Raw genomic sequence first — 18,344 nt, 5'->3', positions numbered from 1 at the left:
GGCAGGAGGTAACAGATGGATATGGGAGGGGGGCACTGCAGCGAACAGAGGAGAGGGGGACGGCTCTGTGAGTGGAGAGAGAAGGGGGTGAAGAGCTGGAGGAAAGGGGACAGAGGGAGGAAGAACGGGGAGTGGGCTTCAGAAACTGGAGAAGTCGACGTTAATACCGTCTGGTTGGGCAGTGCCCAGACGGAATATTCTGTGTTGCTCCTCCGGTTTATGGGTGGCCCTGGTCTGACAGTGCACTAGGCTGCAGACAGACGTATCAGCACGGGAGTGGGGCACAAAATTAAAATGGGTGGTCCCTGGGAGATATTTGTCACTGGTGCGGACAGAGCGAAGCGATCACTGTCCAGTCTCTCCGATGTAGATTCACAAGTGAAATGCTGCTTCTCTTGAAGTTTGGTGATGGAACTCATCCTGGATCTAGGGGGAACGGTTAAACACTCTGGGTGAATGGAGGGGACGAAGCGAGCTCTTAACGTACTGATGGGTCAGGCTGTCAGCCTGGTGGATACTTGTGGGCTATGTTTGGTGATCGGCAGGACTCCCCCTTGGAATTGCGGACCGAGCCCCAAGGTTTGGGGCAATAATTAGACCCAGCGATCGACGTTCCTGAGGGAACAGGGATCCCTGGGACAGTCGGGGGAACCGTGGGCGTTGCAGCCAGCCTCTTCGCCTGCACTCACTGACTCTCTTTGCTTGCGGTACCCTTCTGAGCAGCGTGCATCCATGGCTGTGACTTTGACGTGGACCAGTGTGGTTGGAACACCTCAGTAGAGGCGGGAGATGTGGATGACGAAGGCTGGATTCAGGGAATTGGCGACATTCCTGACTTCTCAAGACCTGGCTGTAAGCGATTTTCCTTGTTTTTGGATTTGAATTTCAGGGATGGGTGTGACGGCGTGGAACAAGATTCAAGGTTCCTTTTATTGTCACGTAGCGATACATTAAGAATGTAACATACACAATATTCTGTAATTGTTGCTGTGTACAACAATATGAACGTTAAAAATCTCTTCTCAGAAACAGTTGTCTGATACACCAAGAATAAAATCTGAACCTTAAACAAGAAAAATGAATTATAAACCTGTTTAACATTCTGTAGAGACTAGTGTAATCGTCAATCCAATGTAACTGTTGACCACCACCCCACCCACTCTCTTCCCATCCATCTGAGCTCCCGATGCTCAGTCCACGGACTCTCGCCCCAGTCACCCACCCATCGAGCTCCCAATGCCCCGACCGCGGACCCGCGCCCCGGTCAGCACCCCACTCGCGCGGCAACTTGAAAGTGTCCGACCCAGTCAGCGTGGTCCAAATCCAACCTTAGAGGTAAGTCAGGGAACTCCTGACGCCTCCATTGGCCCAGTACTGTGACGTCAGTACGTGCGTGCGTCCCCGGGCTGCTTACGTCCTGCTGCCCCTCCAATGCCTGGCTGTGGTGGTCTCAACAGTTGCCTGCTCCATTGCAGCGCAGCATTTGAAGATCGTTCCCGGTGAGTGCGTGGCGCGTCATCGCAGGGGAGGAGGATTGGCGACTCACTGGGGCTCTCAGCTTAAAAGAGCGTCTTGACTGTCTGCGAGTGGTCATTGATGGCGCCCCAGAGAGTCTGTGCATTTATCTCCAGCGCTCCCGCAGCCTCTGTAGTCCTGTTCGATCTATTGGCGGCCCGGGCTCCAGATTGAGCCAAGTTGGTGTCAGGTGTGGGGCGATGGGCAGAGATCCGGGCACTTTCGTTGGTCTGAGTTCTTCGCCCCTCCCATTCCAGTTGGCCGGTACATGCTGCTGGAGGCAGCGTACAACAAACCGGGGCACAGGTTCCACTTGACGAGTGCGGCAGTCAGCTTCTCCCAGTGCCTCTCGCTCACGTTCCACTACTACATGTACGGCAGCTCGTCGACGACGGCCATAAAGGTGTACACCGAGCAACAAGGCAAGTGTGCATGAAGTAGCTAAACACGCGCGTGAACACGTTTGTAAAGGTGGACGTGTGGAGATACACAAGCACTTACACACTACATGTACATGCACCCCAGGGTGCAGGAAGGCAGACACCAGTTCACACATGGGATGAACGAAGGCACCCATACAGATGGATGCATGCCCGATAACACAGTTACACGCTCGCACACACATGCACTCACACAGGGGCACGCACCCTTACACACTCCACGTGCATTCTTTCTCACACATACACACACCCACTCTCAAGCGTGCATAGACACGCATGCACGCACATGTATGCAGAGGCACGGGAAAATGCGCACACGTGCACGCACGCTTGAAAAATTCACATGCTTCCAATGCGTTCAAATTCAAGCTAAATTATTTTCACATGTACCGAGTTACAGGGAGATTTGATTTGCAAGCAGCGCCAGCAGTCACCCCAAGCATAGTACAACAGTCCAGCATTACAGGGAGAGATCAGGCAACCCCCCCTTCCCCTTTGAGTCACGCCCATTCCTCATTCGGATTCTCTGCGCAACTTCCCTCCGATGACCCCTTCCCTCTCTCGTGCACCAGGATCTCTCGGGGCGGCTTTGCTCAACATCGACGGCGACCAGACCCAGAGCTGGCAGAAGGCACAGGCTGATTACTGTGGGGTCTCACCAGTACAGGTAAGACAACGGGATTGGCTGAGGTTTGGGGGGAATGGGTGAGGGGAGGGCTGGCAAAGGAGGGAAAATGGCACAGGTGGGTCAGTACAGGTGGGGAACGGTGGAGGAAAGGGCTTCGATGAGTCACATAGTGTAACTTCTCATACGTTGTCGTGGCACACACTGTCCACAGGGTCAGTTCAGGCACAGAGCACGAGGGTCCGGAACCGTGTCGATCCTCAGGTAGTGGGTAAAACAGAAGCAAGTCATTCAGGATCCAGGGCCCAAGTTAGCAGGTCAGATGGCAAACAATTGGAAATAATAGATTTGATTTCAGATTTATTATCAGGAACATAAATAACATCACATCCAACCCTGAGATTCTTCTCCCTGCAGGCCAGGAAGAATTACCACAGGCAGAAGTGTAAAAAACTGTTCACAACGTAAAACAAATAAAAGGGAAACAATGTGCAATAGAGAGAGAAAAAATCAATAAAGTGCACGGAAGAGTCATTAAACGAATCCCTGATTGAGTTTGTTGTTGAGGAGTCTGAGGTGGTGGGGGAACAGCTGTTCCTGAACCTGATGGTACAAGTCTTGTGGCCCTGAGATCTCTTTCCTGATGGCAGCAGTGAGAACAGAGCGTGTGCTGGGTGGTGTGGATCCTTGATGATCACTGCTGCTCTCCGACGGCAGCGTTCCCCGTAGATGTTCTCGACAGTGGGGGCGGGTTTTGCCTGTGATGCCCTGGGCTGTGTCCTCTACCTTTTGCAGGGCTTTACGCTCAGGGGTATTGGTGTCCCCATACCAGACCGTGATGCAGCTGGTCAGCACCACCCCTCTAAAAATTTGCCAGGGTTTCGGTGTCATACCAATTGTAATACACTAGTACAGAAATAATTGTAATGCTCTAACATGGGTGAACAGGGTTGTGAAGGGAGCTTTTGGGATATTGACCATCATAAATCAAAGTATTGAGTACAGGAGTTGGGATGTTGTGGTAAAGTTGAACAAGGCATTGGTGAGGCCAAATTTGGAGTATTTTGGTCACCATACTACAGGAAAGATATCAATAAGATAGAAAGAGTGCAGAAAAGATTTACTAGGATGTTGCCCAGACTTCAGGATCTGAATTACAGGGAAAGGTTAAACAGGTTTAGGACTTTATTCCCCAAAGCATAAAAGAATGAGGAGAGATTTGATAGAGGTATTTAAAATTATGTGAGCTCAATTTTAACATCTAAGAAGAATTTGGACAGGTACATTGATGGGAGGGAGATGGAGAGATATGGATGGTGCAGGTCAGTGGGACGAGGGAGAGTAATGGTTTGGCACGGACTTGAAGGCCAAAGGGGTCTGTTTCTGTGCTGTAATGTCCTATGGTGCAGAACTTGCTATTAGGAACGGATGTGAGATATTGTGAAACGCTGAGTTCCGTGTGCATTTTCCCCCATTTCCCTCTCCGACACTGGCAAAACGTGGACCTCTTCTGAGCCACTGGTGGGTGGAAGACTGCGACGGGTCAGGGAGCATTGGAAGCCTGGGAGATCAACGCTTTAATTTGCTGCCATGCTCTGTCCAGTTTGTCATTGAAGGTGTGATGGGGCAGGAGAGCACTTCTCAGCTTGCAGTGGACCAGGTCTGCATTGTGCCCTGCACTGGTAAGAACAACGTTTCAATAACTCATCGTTCAATAACCCAACCCAACAGGCCTTCAAGACTCTGCACCTCTCTCTTCTCGGATCATTACAACTCTGCTAGTCCCAATGACCTCCCACACCTTCCCTTTCCCTGCCTCCCTGCATCATGGGTAGGTGCTTTAGAAATGGCCATATTGAACAGTGTGGGATGGGATTTATGGGTGATCCTGTGGTGAAGAGGGTACAGCCACTATCTCCAAGACCCTGAGGCCTGGGTTTGATGCCCTTGTGTGGGTGTTGGGTGTGGTTGGGAGTGTTTGTATGGGTGTGTGTGTGGAGGCGATGTGTGTCTGTGAGCATTGAGCCTGTGTGTGTTGTGCGTGCATGTGGTGTGGTGGGTCGTGCACCTGGGTGTGTGGAGTTTCCATCATCTTCCTCTGACCGCACTTCCTCCCTCCCCCCCCCCCCCCAAAGATGTTGCAGTTCCATCTCCCCCAAGATGTTGCAGTTCCCAGACGCAGAGGTCCATAGTCAATTGACTGTTGTAACTGGTGAGTGGGTGAGGGGTAAAATCGGGGGGACTGCAGAGGAATGTTGAAGGGGTTTGAGGTTGGATTTGTTAATGGCAGCCGAGCCGACGCCGCCAGCCACAGCCGAGCCGACGCCGCCAGCCACAGCCGAGCCGACGCCGCCAGCCACAGCCGAGCCGACGCCGCCAGCCACAGCCGAGCCGACGCCGCCAGCCACAGCCGAGCCGACGCCGCCAGCCACAGCCGAGCCGACGCCGCCAGCCACAGCCGAGCCGACGCCGCCAGCCACAGCCGAGCCGACGCCGCCAGCCACAGCCGAGCCGACGCCGCCAGCCACAGCCGAGCCGACGCCGCCAGCCACAGCCGAGCCGACGCCGCCAGCCACAGCCGAGCCGACGCCGCCAGCCACAGCCGAGCCGACGCCGCCAGCCACAGCCGAGCCGACGCCGCCAGCCACAGCCGAGCCGACGCCGCCAGCCACAGCCGAGCCGACGCCGCCAGCCACAGCCGAGCCGACGCCGCCAGCCACAGCCGAGCCGACGCCGCCAGCCACAGCCGAGCCGACGCCGCCAGCCACAGCCGAGCCGACGCCGCCAGCCACAGCCGAGCCGACGCCGCCAGCCACAGCCGAGCCGACGCCGCCAGCCACAGCCGAGCCGACGCCGCCAGCCACAGCCGAGCCGACGCCGCCAGCCACAGCCGAGCCGACGCCGCCAGCCACAGCCGAGCCGACGCCGCCAGCCACAGCCGAGCCGACGCCGCCAGCCACAGCCGAGCCGACGCCGCCAGCCTCAGCCGAGCCGACGCCGCCAGCCTCAGCCGAGCCGACGCCGCCAGCCTCAGCCGAGCCGACGCCGCCAGCCTCAGCCGAGCCGACGCCGCCAGCCACAGCCGAGCCGACGCCGCCAGCCACAGCCGAGCCGACGCCGCCAGCCACAGCCGAGCCGACGCCGCCAGCCACAGCCGAGCCGACGCCGCCAGCCACAGCCGAGCCGACGCCGCCAGCCACAGCCGAGCCGACGCCGCCAGCCACAGCCGAGCCGACGCCGCCAGCCACAGCCGAGCCGACGCCGCCAGCCACAGCCGAGCCGACGCCGCCAGCCACAGCCGAGCCGACGCCGCCAGCCACAGCCGAGCCGACGCCGCCAGCCACAGCCGAGCCGACGCCGCCAGCCACAGCCGAGCCGACGCCGCCAGCCACAGCCGAGCCGACGCCGCCAGCCACAGCCGAGCCGACGCCGCCAGCCACAGCCGAGCCGACGCCGCCAGCCACAGCCGAGCCGACGCCGCCAGCCACAGCCGAGCCGACGCCGCCAGCCACAGCCGAGCCGACGCCGCCAGCCACAGCCGAGCCGACGCCGCCAGCCACAGCCGAGCCGACGCCGCCAGCCACAGCCGAGCCGACGCCGCCAGCCACAGCCGAGCCGACGCCGCCAGCCACAGCCGAGCCGACGCCGCCAGCCACAGCCGAGCCGACGCCGCCAGCCACAGCCGAGCCGACGCCGCCAGCCACAGCCGAGCCGACGCCGCCAGCCACAGCCGAGCCGACGCCGCCAGCCACAGCCGAGCCGACGCCGCCAGCCACAGCCGAGCCGACGCCGCCAGCCACAGCCGAGCCGACGCCGCCAGCCACAGCCGAGCCGACGCCGCCAGCCACAGCCGAGCCGACGCCGCCAGCCACAGCCGAGCCGACGCCGCCAGCCACAGCCGAGCCGACGCCGCCAGCCACAGCCGAGCCGACGCCGCCAGCCACAGCCGAGCCGACGCCGCCAGCCACAGCCGAGCCGACGCCGCCAGCCACAGCCGAGCCGACGCCGCCAGCCACAGCCGAGCCGACGCCGCCAGCCACAGCCGAGCCGACGCCGCCAGCCACAGCCGAGCCGACGCCGCCAGCCACAGCCGAGCCGACGCCGCCAGCCACAGCCGAGCCGACGCCGCCAGCCACAGCCGAGCCGACGCCGCCAGCCACAGCCGAGCCGACGCCGCCAGCCACAGCCGAGCCGACGCCGCCAGCCACAGCCGAGCCGACGCCGCCAGCCACAGCCGAGCCGACGCCGCCAGCCACAGCCGAGCCGACGCCGCCAGCCACAGCCGAGCCGACGCCGCCAGCCACAGCCGAGCCGACGCCGCCAGCCACAGCCGAGCCGACGCCGCCAGCCACAGCCGAGCCGACGCCGCCAGCCACAGCCGAGCCGACGCCGCCAGCCACAGCCGAGCCGACGCCGCCAGCCACAGCCGAGCCGACGCCGCCAGCCACAGCCGAGCCGACGCCGCCAGCCACAGCCGAGCCGACGCCGCCAGCCACAGCCGAGCCGACGCCGCCAGCCACAGCCGAGCCGACGCCGCCAGCCACAGCCGAGCCGACGCCGCCAGCCACAGCCGAGCCGACGCCGCCAGCCACAGCCGAGCCGACGCCGCCAGCCACAGCCGAGCCGACGCCGCCAGCCACAGCCGAGCCGACGCCGCCAGCCACAGCCGAGCCGACGCCGCCAGCCACAGCCGAGCCGACGCCGCCAGCCACAGCCGAGCCGACGCCGCCAGCCACAGCCGAGCCGACGCCGCCAGCCACAGCCGAGCCGACGCCGCCAGCCACAGCCGAGCCGACGCCGCCAGCCACAGCCGAGCCGACGCCGCCAGCCACAGCCGAGCCGACGCCGCCAGCCACAGCCGAGCCGACGCCGCCAGCCACAGCCGAGCCGACGCCGCCAGCCACAGCCGAGCCGACGCCGCCAGCCACAGCCGAGCCGACGCCGCCAGCCACAGCCGAGCCGACGCCGCCAGCCACAGCCGAGCCGACGCCGCCAGCCACAGCCGAGCCGACGCCGCCAGCCACAGCCGAGCCGACGCCGCCAGCCACAGCCGAGCCGACGCCGCCAGCCACAGCCGAGCCGACGCCGCCAGCCACAGCCGAGCCGACGCCGCCAGCCACAGCCGAGCCGACGCCGCCAGCCACAGCCGAGCCGACGCCGCCAGCCACAGCCGAGCCGACGCCGCCAGCCACAGCCGAGCCGACGCCGCCAGCCACAGCCGAGCCGACGCCGCCAGCCACAGCCGAGCCGACGCCGCCAGCCACAGCCGAGCCGACGCCGCCAGCCACAGCCGAGCCGACGCCGCCAGCCACAGCCGAGCCGACGCCGCCAGCCACAGCCGAGCCGACGCCGCCAGCCACAGCCGAGCCGACGCCGCCAGCCACAGCCGAGCCGACGCCGCCAGCCACAGCCGAGCCGACGCCGCCAGCCACAGCCGAGCCGACGCCGCCAGCCACAGCCGAGCCGACGCCGCCAGCCACAGCCGAGCCGACGCCGCCAGCCACAGCCGAGCCGACGCCGCCAGCCACAGCCGAGCCGACGCCGCCAGCCACAGCCGAGCCGACGCCGCCAGCCACAGCCGAGCCGACGCCGCCAGCCACAGCCGAGCCGACGCCGCCAGCCACAGCCGAGCCGACGCCGCCAGCCACAGCCGAGCCGACGCCGCCAGCCACAGCCGAGCCGACGCCGCCAGCCACAGCCGAGCCGACGCCGCCAGCCACAGCCGAGCCGACGCCGCCAGCCACAGCCGAGCCGACGCCGCCAGCCACAGCCGAGCCGACGCCGCCAGCCACAGCCGAGCCGACGCCGCCAGCCACAGCCGAGCCGACGCCGCCAGCCACAGCCGAGCCGACGCCGCCAGCCACAGCCGAGCCGACGCCGCCAGCCACAGCCGAGCCGACGCCGCCAGCCACAGCCGAGCCGACGCCGCCAGCCACAGCCGAGCCGACGCCGCCAGCCACAGCCGAGCCGACGCCGCCAGCCACAGCCGAGCCGACGCCGCCAGCCACAGCCGAGCCGACGCCGCCAGCCACAGCCGAGCCGACGCCGCCAGCCACAGCCGAGCCGACGCCGCCAGCCACAGCCGAGCCGACGCCGCCAGCCACAGCCGAGCCGACGCCGCCAGCCACAGCCGAGCCGACGCCGCCAGCCACAGCCGAGCCGACGCCGCCAGCCACAGCCGAGCCGACGCCGCCAGCCACAGCCGAGCCGACGCCGCCAGCCACAGCCGAGCCGACGCCGCCAGCCACAGCCGAGCCGACGCCGCCAGCCACAGCCGAGCCGACGCCGCCAGCCACAGCCGAGCCGACGCCGCCAGCCACGAATCCAGAAGCAACAGGTGAGACTCACTGAAAGTTCAGTGCAAAATAACAATCCTAATTCACCTTTACGTGTCAAGTTAACACAGCTGACAGGTCAGATATTTGCAGCAACATTGAGAAATTTTGTGAATTGATATGAACCAACACAGCCTCGTCAGTCAGATATGCATTTGACAAAACAAATTAAATCACTTGAGAGGAATAATTCCCACTCAGCAATTTTAAATGACCAGCCCTTTGGTACAGAATTAGACCTTGCCAACCAAGTTGGTCTCTATTGCCCACGTCAGGCCCTCATCCTTTAAAACCTCTTTTTTCCCTGAACAAGTGTCGTCTTGTTTGAGACTTTCAGACAAGTAGAAACATCTAAAGTGGCATCATGTAGCAGTTAGTGCAGCGCTATTACAGCGCCGGCAATGGAGTCCGGAGTTAAAATCCCGCACTCTCTATAGGGAGTTTGTACATTCTCCATATATCTGCGTTTTCCTCGGGGGTTCTGGTTTCCATCCACTTTTCAAAAAAATACCAGGGGTTGTAGGTCAAATGGGTGTAAATTAGGCGGCAGCTTGTGGGCAGAAAGGGCCTGTTACTGTGCTGGTTCTGCAAGGGCTTATGGGCTGGAAGGCCCTTTTTCTATGCTGGTTCTAAATGGACTTGTCACCTGGAAGGGCCTGTTACTGTGCTGGATCTAGATGGGCTTCTGGACTGGAAGGGCCTGTTACTGTGCTGGTTCTAGATGGACTCGTGAGCTGGAAGGGCCTGTTACTGTGCTGGTTCTAGATGGGCTCGTGGGCTGGAAGGGCCTGTTACTGTGCTGCTTCTATATGGCTGGAAGGGCCTGTTACTGTGCTGGTTCCAGATGGGCTCGTGGGCTGGAAGGGCCTGTTGTGCAGGTCCTAGATGGGCTTTTTGTGCTGGAAGGGCCTGTTACTGTGCTCGTTCCAGAAGGGTTCGTGAGCTGGAAGGGCCTATTGCTGTGCTGGCTCCAGATGGGCTCATGGGCCGGAAGGGCCTGTTCCTCTGCTGGTTCTAGAAGGACTCGTGGGCTGAAATGACCTGTTACTGTGGTGGTTCTAGAAGGGTTCATGGGCTGGAAGGGCCTGTTACTGTGCTGCTTCTATATGGACTGGAAGGGCCTGTTACTGTGCTGCTTCTATATGAGCTGGAAGGGCCTGTTACTGTGCTGGTTCTATATATACTTGAAAGGCCTGTTACTGTGCAGGTTCTAGAAGCGCTTGTGTGCTGTAAGGGCCTGTTACTGTGCAGGTTCTAGTTGGGCTCGTGGGCTGGAAGGGACTGTTACTGTGCTGGTTCTTGAACAGGCTCGTGAGCTGGAAGAGCCTGTTACTGTGCTGGTTCCAGAAGGTCTCGTGGGCTGGAAGGGCCTGTTACTGTGCTGGTTCCAGAAGGGCTCGTGAGCTGGAAGGGCCTGTTACTGTGCTGGTTCTAGATGGGCTGGAATGGCCTGTTAATGTGCTGCTTCTATATGGCTGGAAGGGCCTGTTACTGTGGTGGTTCTCGAAGGGCTAGTTGTGCAGGTCCTAGATGGGCTTTTTGTGCTGGAAGGGCCTGTTACTGTGCTCGTTCCAGAAGGGTTCGTGAGCTGGAAGGGCCTATTACTGTGCTGGCTCCAGATGGGCTCATGGGCCGGAAGGGCCTGTTCCTGTGCTGGTTCTAGAAGGGCTCGTGGGCTGAAATGGCCTGTTACTGTGGTGGTTCTAGAAGGGTTCATGGGCTGGAAGGGCCTGTTACTGTGCTGCTTCTATATGGACTGGAAGGGCCTGTTACTGTGCTGCTTCTATATGAGCTGGAAGGGCCTGTTACTGTGCTGGTTCTATATAAACTTGAAAGGCCTGTTACTGTGCAGGTTCTAGAAGCGCTTGTGTGCTGTAAGGGCCTGTGACTGTGCAGGTTCTAGTTGGGCTCGTGGGCTGGAAGGGACTGTTACTGTGCTGGTTCTTGAACAGGCTCGTGAGCTGGAAGGGCCTGTTACTGTGCTGGTTCCAGAAGGTCTCGTGGGCTGGAAGGGCCTGTTACTGTGCTGGTTCCAGAAGGGCTCGTGAGCTGGAAGGGCCTGTTACTGTGCTGGTTCTAGATGGGCTGGAATGGCCTGTTAATGTGCTGCTTCTATATGGCTGGAAGGGCCTGTTACTGTGGTGGTTCTCGAAGGGCTAGTTGGCTGGAAGGGCTTGTTACTGTGCTTGTGCTTGATGGGCGTGAAGGCTGCAAGGGGCTGTTACTGTGCTGGTTCTGGAAGGGCTTGTGGCCTGGATGGCCTGTTACTGTGCTGGTTCTTTTTGGGCTGGAAGGGCCTGTTTGCTGGTCCTAGATGGGCTTTTGGGCTGGAAGGGCCTGTTACTGTGCTGGATCTAGAAGGGCTCGTGAGCTGGAAGGGCCTGTTACTGTGCTGGTTCCAGATGGGCTCGTGGGCTGGAAGAACCAGTTACTGTGCTGGTTCTATATGGGCTAGAAGGGCGTGTTACTGTGCTGGTTCTTTTAAGCTGGAAGGGCCTGTTGTGCTGGTCCTAGATGGGCTTTTGGGCTGGAAGGGCCTGTTATTGTGCTGGTTCTAGATGGGATCGTGGGCTGGAAGGGCCTATTACTGTGCTGGTTCTAGAAATGCTCGTGGGCTGGAAGGGCCTGCTGGTTCAAGATGGGCTCATGGTCTGGAAGGGCCTGTAACTGTGCTGGTTTTAGAAGTGTTCGTAAGCTGGAAGGGCCTGTTACTGTGCTTGTGCTTGATGGGCTCGTGAGCTGGAAAGGCCTGTTACTGTGCTGGTTTAAGAAGGGCGTGTAGGCTGCAAGGGGCTGTTACTGTGCTGGTTCTGGAAGGGCTTGTGGCCTGGATGGCCTGTTACTGTGCTGGTTCTTTTTGGGCTTGAAGGGCCTGTTGTGCTGGTCCTAGATGGGCTTTTGGGCTGGAAGGGCCTGTTACTGTGCTGGATCTACAAGGGCTCGTGAGCTAGAAGGGCCTGTTACTGTGCTGGATCTAGAAGGGCTGATGAGCTGAAAGGGCCTGTTACTGTGCTGGATCTAGAAGCGCTCGTGTGCTGGAAGGGCCTGTTACTGTGCAGGTTCTAGAAGCGCTCGTGTGCTGCAAGGGCCTGTTACTGTGCAGGTTCTAGTTGGGCTCGTGAGCTGGAAGGGCCTGTTACTGTGCTGGTTCCAGAAGGGCTCGTGGGCTGGAAGGGCCTGTTACTGTGCTGGTTCCAGATGGGCTCATGGGCCAGAATGGCCTGTTACTGTGCTGGTTCTAGAAGGTCTCGTGGGCTGGAAGGGCCTGTTACTGTGCTGGTTCTAGAAGGTCTCGTGGGCTGGAAGGGCCTGTTACTGTGCTACTTCTATATGGCTGGAAGGGCCTGTTACTGTGCTGGTTCCAGATGGGCTCGTGGGCTGGAAGGGCCTGTTACTGTATTGGTTCTAGACGGGCTCGTGTGCTGGAAGGCCCTTTTACTGTGTTGGTTCTACCAGGGCTCGTGAGCTGGAAGGGCCTGTTGTGCAGGTCCTAGATGGGCTTTTTGTGCTGGAAGGGCCTGTTACTGTGCTCGTTCCAGAAGGGTTCGTGAGCTGGAAGGGCCTATTGCTGTGCTGGCTCCAGATGGGCTCATGGGCCGGAAGGGCCTGTTCCTCTGCTGGTTCTAGAAGGGCTCGTGGGCTGAAATGGCCTGTTACTGTGGTGGTTCTAGAAGGGTTCATGGGCTGGAAGGGCCTGTTACTGTGCTGCTTCTATATGGACTGGAAGGGCCTGTTACTGTGCTGCTTCTATATGAACTGGAAGGGCCTGTTACTGTGCTGGTTCTATATAAACTTGAAAGGCCTGTTACTGTGCAGGTTCTAGAAGCGCTTGTGTGCTGTAAGGGCCTGTTACTGTGCAGGTTCTAGTTGGGCTCGTGGGCTGGAAGGGACTGTTACTGTGCTGGTTCTTGAACAGGCTCGTGAGCTGGAAGGGCCTGTTACTGTGCTGGTTCCAGAAGGTCTCGTGGGCTGGAAGGGCCTGTTACTGTTCTGGTTCCAGAAGGGCTCGTGAGCTGGAAGGGCCTGTTACTGTGCTGGTTCTAGATGGGCTGGAATGGCCTGTTAATGTGCTGCTTCTATATGGCTGGAAGGGCCTGTTACTGTGGTGGTTCTCGAAGGGCTAGTTGTGCAGGTCCTAGATGGGCTTTTTGTGCTGGAAGGGCCTGTTACTGTGCTCGTTCCAGAAGGGTTCGTGAGCTGGAAGGGCCTATTACTGTGCTGGCTCCAGATGGGCTCATGGGCCGGAAGGGCCTGTTCCTGTGCTGGTTCTAGAAGGGCTCGTGGGCTGAAATGGCCTGTTACTGTGGTGGTTCTAGAAGGGTTCATGGGCTGGAAGGGCCTGTTACTGTGCTGCTTCTATATGGACTGGAAGGGCCTGTTACTGTGCTGCTTCTATATGAGCTGGAAGGGCCTGTTACTGTGCTGGTTCTATATAAACTTGAAAGGCCTGTTACTGTGCAGGTTCTAGAAGCGCTTGTGTGCTGTAAGGGCCTGTGACTGTGCAGGTTCTAGTTGGGCTCGTGGGCTGGAAGGGACTGTTACTGTGCTGTTTCTTGAACAGGCTTGTGAGCTGGAAGGGCCTGTTACTGTGCTGGTTCCAGAAGGTCTCGTGGGCTGGAAGGGCCTGTTACTGTGCTGGTTCCAGAAGGGCTCGTGAGCTGGAAGGGCCTGTTACTGTGCTGGTTCTAGATGGGCTGGAATGGCCTGTTAATGTGCTGCTTCTATATGGCTGGAAGGGCCTGTTACTGTGGTGGTTCTCGAAGGGCTAGTTGGCTGGAAGGGCTTGTTACCGTGCTTGTGCTTGATGGCCGTGAAGGCTGCAAGGGGCTGTTACTGTGCTGGTTCTGGAAGGGCTTGTGGCCTGGATGGCCTGTTACTGTGCTGGTTCTTTTTGGGCTGGAAGGGCCTGTTTGCTGGTCCTAGATGGGCTTTTGGGCTGGAAGGGCCTGTTACTGTGCTGGATCTAGAAGGGCTCGTGAGCTGTAAGGGCCTGTTACTGTGCTGGCTCTCGATGGACGCGTCAGCTGGAAGGGCCTGTTACTGTGCTGGATCTACAAGGGCTCGTGAGCTGGAAGGGCCTGTTACTGTGCTGGATCTACAAGGGCTCGTGAGCTGGAAGGGCCTGTTACTGTGCTGGATCTACAAGGGCTCGTGAGCTGGAAGGGACTGTTACTGTGCTGGATCTACAAGGGCTCGTGAGCTGGAGGGGCCTGTTACTGTGCTGGATCTAGAAGGGATGATGAGCTGGAAGGGCCTGTTACTGTGCTGGATCTAGAAGCGCTTGTGCGCTTGAAGGGCCTGTTACTGTGCAGGTTCTAGAAGCGCTTGTGTGCTGGAAGGGCCTGTTACTGTGCAGGTTCTAGTTGGGCTCGTGGGCTGGATGGACTGTTACTGTGCTGGTTCTTGAATGGGCTCGTGAGCTGGAAGGGCCTATTACTGTGCTGGCTCCCGATGGACGTGTCAGCTGGAAGGGCCTGTTACTGTGCTGGTTCCAGATGGACTAGTCAGCTGGAAGGGCCTGTTTCTGTGCTGGATCTAGAAGGACTCGTGAGCTGGAAGGGCCTGTTACTGTGCTGGATCTAGAAGGGCTGATGAGCTGGAAGGGCCTGTTACTGTGCTGGATCTAGAAGCGCTTGTGTGCTGGAAGGGCCTGTTACTGTGCAGGTTCTAGAAGCGCTCGTGTGCTGGAAGGGCCTGTAACTGGAGGTTCTAGTTGGGCTCGTGGGCTGGAAGGGCCTGTTACTGTGCTGGATCTAGAAGGGCTCGTGAGCTGTAAGGGCCTGTTACTGTGCTGGCTCTCGATGGACGCGTCAGCTGGAAGGGCCTGTTACTGTGCTGGATCTACAAGGGCTCGTGAGCTGGAAGGGCCTGTTACTGTGCTGGATCTACAAGGGCTCGTGAGCTGGAAGGGCCTGTTACTGTGCTGGATCTACAAGGGCTCGTGAGCTGGAAGGGACTGTTACTGTGCTGGATCTACAAGGGCTCGTGAGCTGGAGGGGCCTGTTACTGTGCTAGATCTAGAAGGGATGATGAGCTGGAAGGGCCTGTTACTGTGCTGGATCTAGAAGCGCTTGTGCGCTTGAAGGGCCTGTTACTGTGCAGGTTCTAGAAGCGCTTGTGTGCTGGAAGGGCCTGTTACTGTGCAGGTTCTAGTTGGGCTCGTGGGCTGGATGGACTGTTACTGTGCTGGTTCTTGAATGGGCTCGTGAGCTGGAAGGGCCTGTTACTGTGCTGGTTCCAGAAGGTCTCGTGGGCTGGAAGGGCCTGTTACTGTGCTGGTTCCAGAAGGGCTCGTGAGCTGGAAGGGCCTGTTACTGTGCTGGTTCTAGATGGGCTCATGGGCCGGAAGGGCCTGTTACTGTTCTGGTTCTAGAAGGTCTCGTGGGCTGGAAGGGCCTGTTACTGTGCTGGTTCTATATGGGCTGGAATGGCCTGTTAATGTGCTGCTTCTATATGGCTGGAAGGGCCTGTTACTGTGCTGGTTCCAGATGGGCTCGTGGGCTGGAAGGGCCTGTTACTGTATTGGTTCTAGACGGGCTCGTGGGCTGGAAGGCCCTTTTACTGTGCTGGTTCTACAAGGGCTCGTGAGCTGGAAGGGCCTGTTGTGCTGGTCCTAGATGGGCTTTTGGGCTGGAAGGGCCTGTTACTGTGCTGGTTCCAGAAGGGTTCGTGGGCTGGAAGGGCCTATTACTGTGCTGGTTCCAGATGGGCTCATGGGCCGGAAGGGCCTGTTCTGTGCTGGTTCTAGAAGGGCTCGTGGGCTGGAATGGCCTGTTACTGTGGTGGTTCTAGAAGGGTTCATGGGCTGGAAGGGCCTGTTACTGTGCTGCTTCTATATGGACTGGAAGGGCCTGTTACTGTGCTGCTTCTATATGGACTGGAAGGGCCTGTTACTGTGCTGCTTCTATATGAGCTGGAAGGGCCTGTTACTGTGCTGGTTCTATATAAACTTGAAAGGCTTGTTACTGTGGTGGTTCTATATGGGCTGGAAGGGCTTGTTACTGTGCTGGTTCTAGATGGGCTAGTTGGCTGGAAGGGCTTGTTACTGTGCTTTTTCTAGGTGGGCCCATAGGCCAGAATGGCCTGTTACTGTGGTGGTTCTAGATGGACTAGTCAGCTGGAGGGGCCCGTTACTGTGCTGGATCTAGAAGGGCTGATGAGCTGGAAGGACCTGTTACTGTGCTGGATCTAGAAGCGCTTGTGCGCTGGAAGGGCCTGTTACTGTGCTGGTTCTAGCAGGGCTCGTGAGCTGGAAAGTCCAGTTGCTGTGCTGGTTTAAGAAGGGCTTGTAGGCTGCAAGGGGCTGTTACTGTGCTGGTTCTGGAAGAGCTTGTGGCCTGGAAGGGCCTTTTACTGTGCTGGTTCTTTTTGGGCTGGAAGGGCCTGTTGTGCTTGCCTAGATGGGCTTTTGGGCTGTAAGGGCCTGTTACTATGCTGGTTCTAGAAGGGCTCGTCAGCTGGAAGGGCCTATTACTGTGCTGGCTCCCGATGGACGTGTCAGCTGGAAGGGCCTGTTACTGTGCTGGTTCCAGATGGACTAGTCAGCTGGAAGGGCCTGTTTCTGTGCTGGATCTAGAAGGGCTCGTGAGCTGGAAGGGCCTGTTACTGTGCTGGATCTAGAAGGGCTGATGAGCTGGAAGGGCCTGTTACTGTGCTGGATCTAGAAGCGCTTGTGTGCTGGAAGGGCCTGTTACTGTGCAGGTTCTAGAAGCGCTCGTGTGCTGGAAGGGCCTGTAACTGGAGGTTCTAGTTGGGCTCGTGGGCTGGAAGGGCCTGTTACTGTGCTGGTTCTCGAAGGGCTCGTGAGCTGGAAGGTCCTGTTACTGTGCTGCTTCTATAAGGGCTGGAAGGGCCTGTTACTGTGCAGGTGTTCGATGGGCTCGTGGGCTGGAAGTGCCTGTTACTGTGCTGGTTCCTTTTAGGCTGGTAGGGCCTGTTGTGCTGGTTCTAGAAGGGCTCTTGAGCTGGAAGGGCCTGTTACTGTGCTGGTTGTAGAAGGGCTCGTGGCTGGAAGGGCCTGTTACTGTGCTGGTTTAAGAACGGCTTGTGGCCTGGAAGGGCCTGTTACTGTGCTGGTTCTAGTTGGGCTCGTGGGCTTGAAGGGTCTGTTACTGTGCTGGTTCTAGATGAGCTCGTTGGCTGGAAGAACCTGTTAATGTGCTGGTTTTATATGGGCTGGAAGGACCTGTTACTGTGCTGGTTCCAGATGGGCTCATGGGCCGGAAGGGCCTGTTACTGTGCTGGTTCCTGAAGGGCTCGTGGGCTGGAACGGCCTGTTACTGTGGTGGTTCTAGAAGGGCTCGTGGGCTTGAAGGCCCTGTTACTGTGCTGGTTCTATATGGGCTGGAAGGGCCTGTTACTGTGCTGGTTTAAGAAGGGCTTGTGGCCTGGAAGGGCCTGTTACTGGGCTGGTAGGGCCTGTTGTGCTGGTTCTGGAAGGGCTCGTGATCTGGAAGGACCTGTTACTGTGCTGGTTCCAGATGGGCTCATGGGCCGGAAGGGCCTGTTACTGTGCTGGTTCCTGAAGGGCTCGTGGGCTGGAACGGCCTGTTACTGTGGTGGTTCTAGAAGGGCTCGTGGGCTGGAAGGCCCTGTTACTGTGCTGGTTCTATATGGGCTGGAAGGGCCTGTTACTGTGCTGGTTTAAGAAGGGCTTGTGGCCTGGAAGGGCCTGTTACTGGGCTGGTAGGGCCTGTTGTGCTGGTTCTGGAAGGGCTGGTGATCTGGAAGGGCCTGTTACTGTGCTGGTTTAAGAAGGGCTTGTGGGCTGGAAGGGCCTGTTACTGTGCTGGTTCAGGAAGGGCTCATGGGCTGGAAGGCCCTGTTACTGCTGGTTCTGGAAGGGCTCGTGGGCTGGAACGCCCTGTTACTGTATTGGTTCGACAGAGCCCCTCGATGGTCCACCATTGTGGTCCTCCTATCACCCCTTACCCCCATTACACACCTCTTAACCCCCATTATCCACTCCTTACTCCCCTTACCCCTATCTCCAATCACCTTACCCCCACCTTCTTCCACCCCTTGATATTGTTGACATCTCCCCTCCCCACTTTAATCTCGACAGAGGGTCTTTTTTTTAAATTTTTAAAAATTTTTTATTTTTCACACCATAAACCACATTGACCAAGATACATACATTTTCCTTTTCAAATATATAGTGTCATTTTCTCCCCCCCCACCTCCTCCCATCCCACCCTCCCTCCCTCCCCCCCCATTCATTTAAAGTACAGAATCTAAGATACATTAAACCAGTCAAACAATGTTGTCATTCAATAAAAATAAACAAGAAATTCCACTGAGTCAATTCTTTTCATTTCCTTCTCCTTTCGATATTTTAGGTGGTAGATGTCCCCGGTAGGTTTTCTCTATTGTGTTTCATGTAAGGCTCCCATATTTGTTCAAATATTTCAATATTATTTCTTAAATTAT

At 58.6% G+C, this 18,344-nt stretch overlaps 1 protein-coding gene across 1 annotated transcript in view; it reads left to right on the top strand.

Annotated features, from left to right (window-relative positions):
* Positions 1–1,432: 1,432 nt before the first annotated feature.
* Positions 1,433–18,344, top strand: part of LOC138753046 (zonadhesin-like) — a 113,985-nt gene continuing 97,073 nt past the window's right edge. Inside the window, 4 exon segments of the mRNA XM_069915639.1 lie at positions 1,433–1,937; positions 2,528–2,622; positions 4,184–4,262; positions 8,831–8,917. Of these exon segments, the coding sequence (XP_069771740.1) occupies positions 1,784–1,937; positions 2,528–2,622; positions 4,184–4,262; positions 8,831–8,917 (415 nt within the window). The 5' untranslated portion in view covers positions 1,433–1,783.

The sequence above is a fragment of the Narcine bancroftii genome, chromosome 2, assembly GCF_036971445.1.
Source record: "Narcine bancroftii isolate sNarBan1 chromosome 2, sNarBan1.hap1, whole genome shotgun sequence".
In the NCBI taxonomy this organism is placed as follows: domain Eukaryota; kingdom Metazoa; phylum Chordata; class Chondrichthyes; order Torpediniformes; family Narcinidae; genus Narcine; species Narcine bancroftii.
The sequence above is the reverse complement of the archived record's forward strand: the minus strand, read 5'-3'. Positions and strand labels throughout refer to the sequence as shown.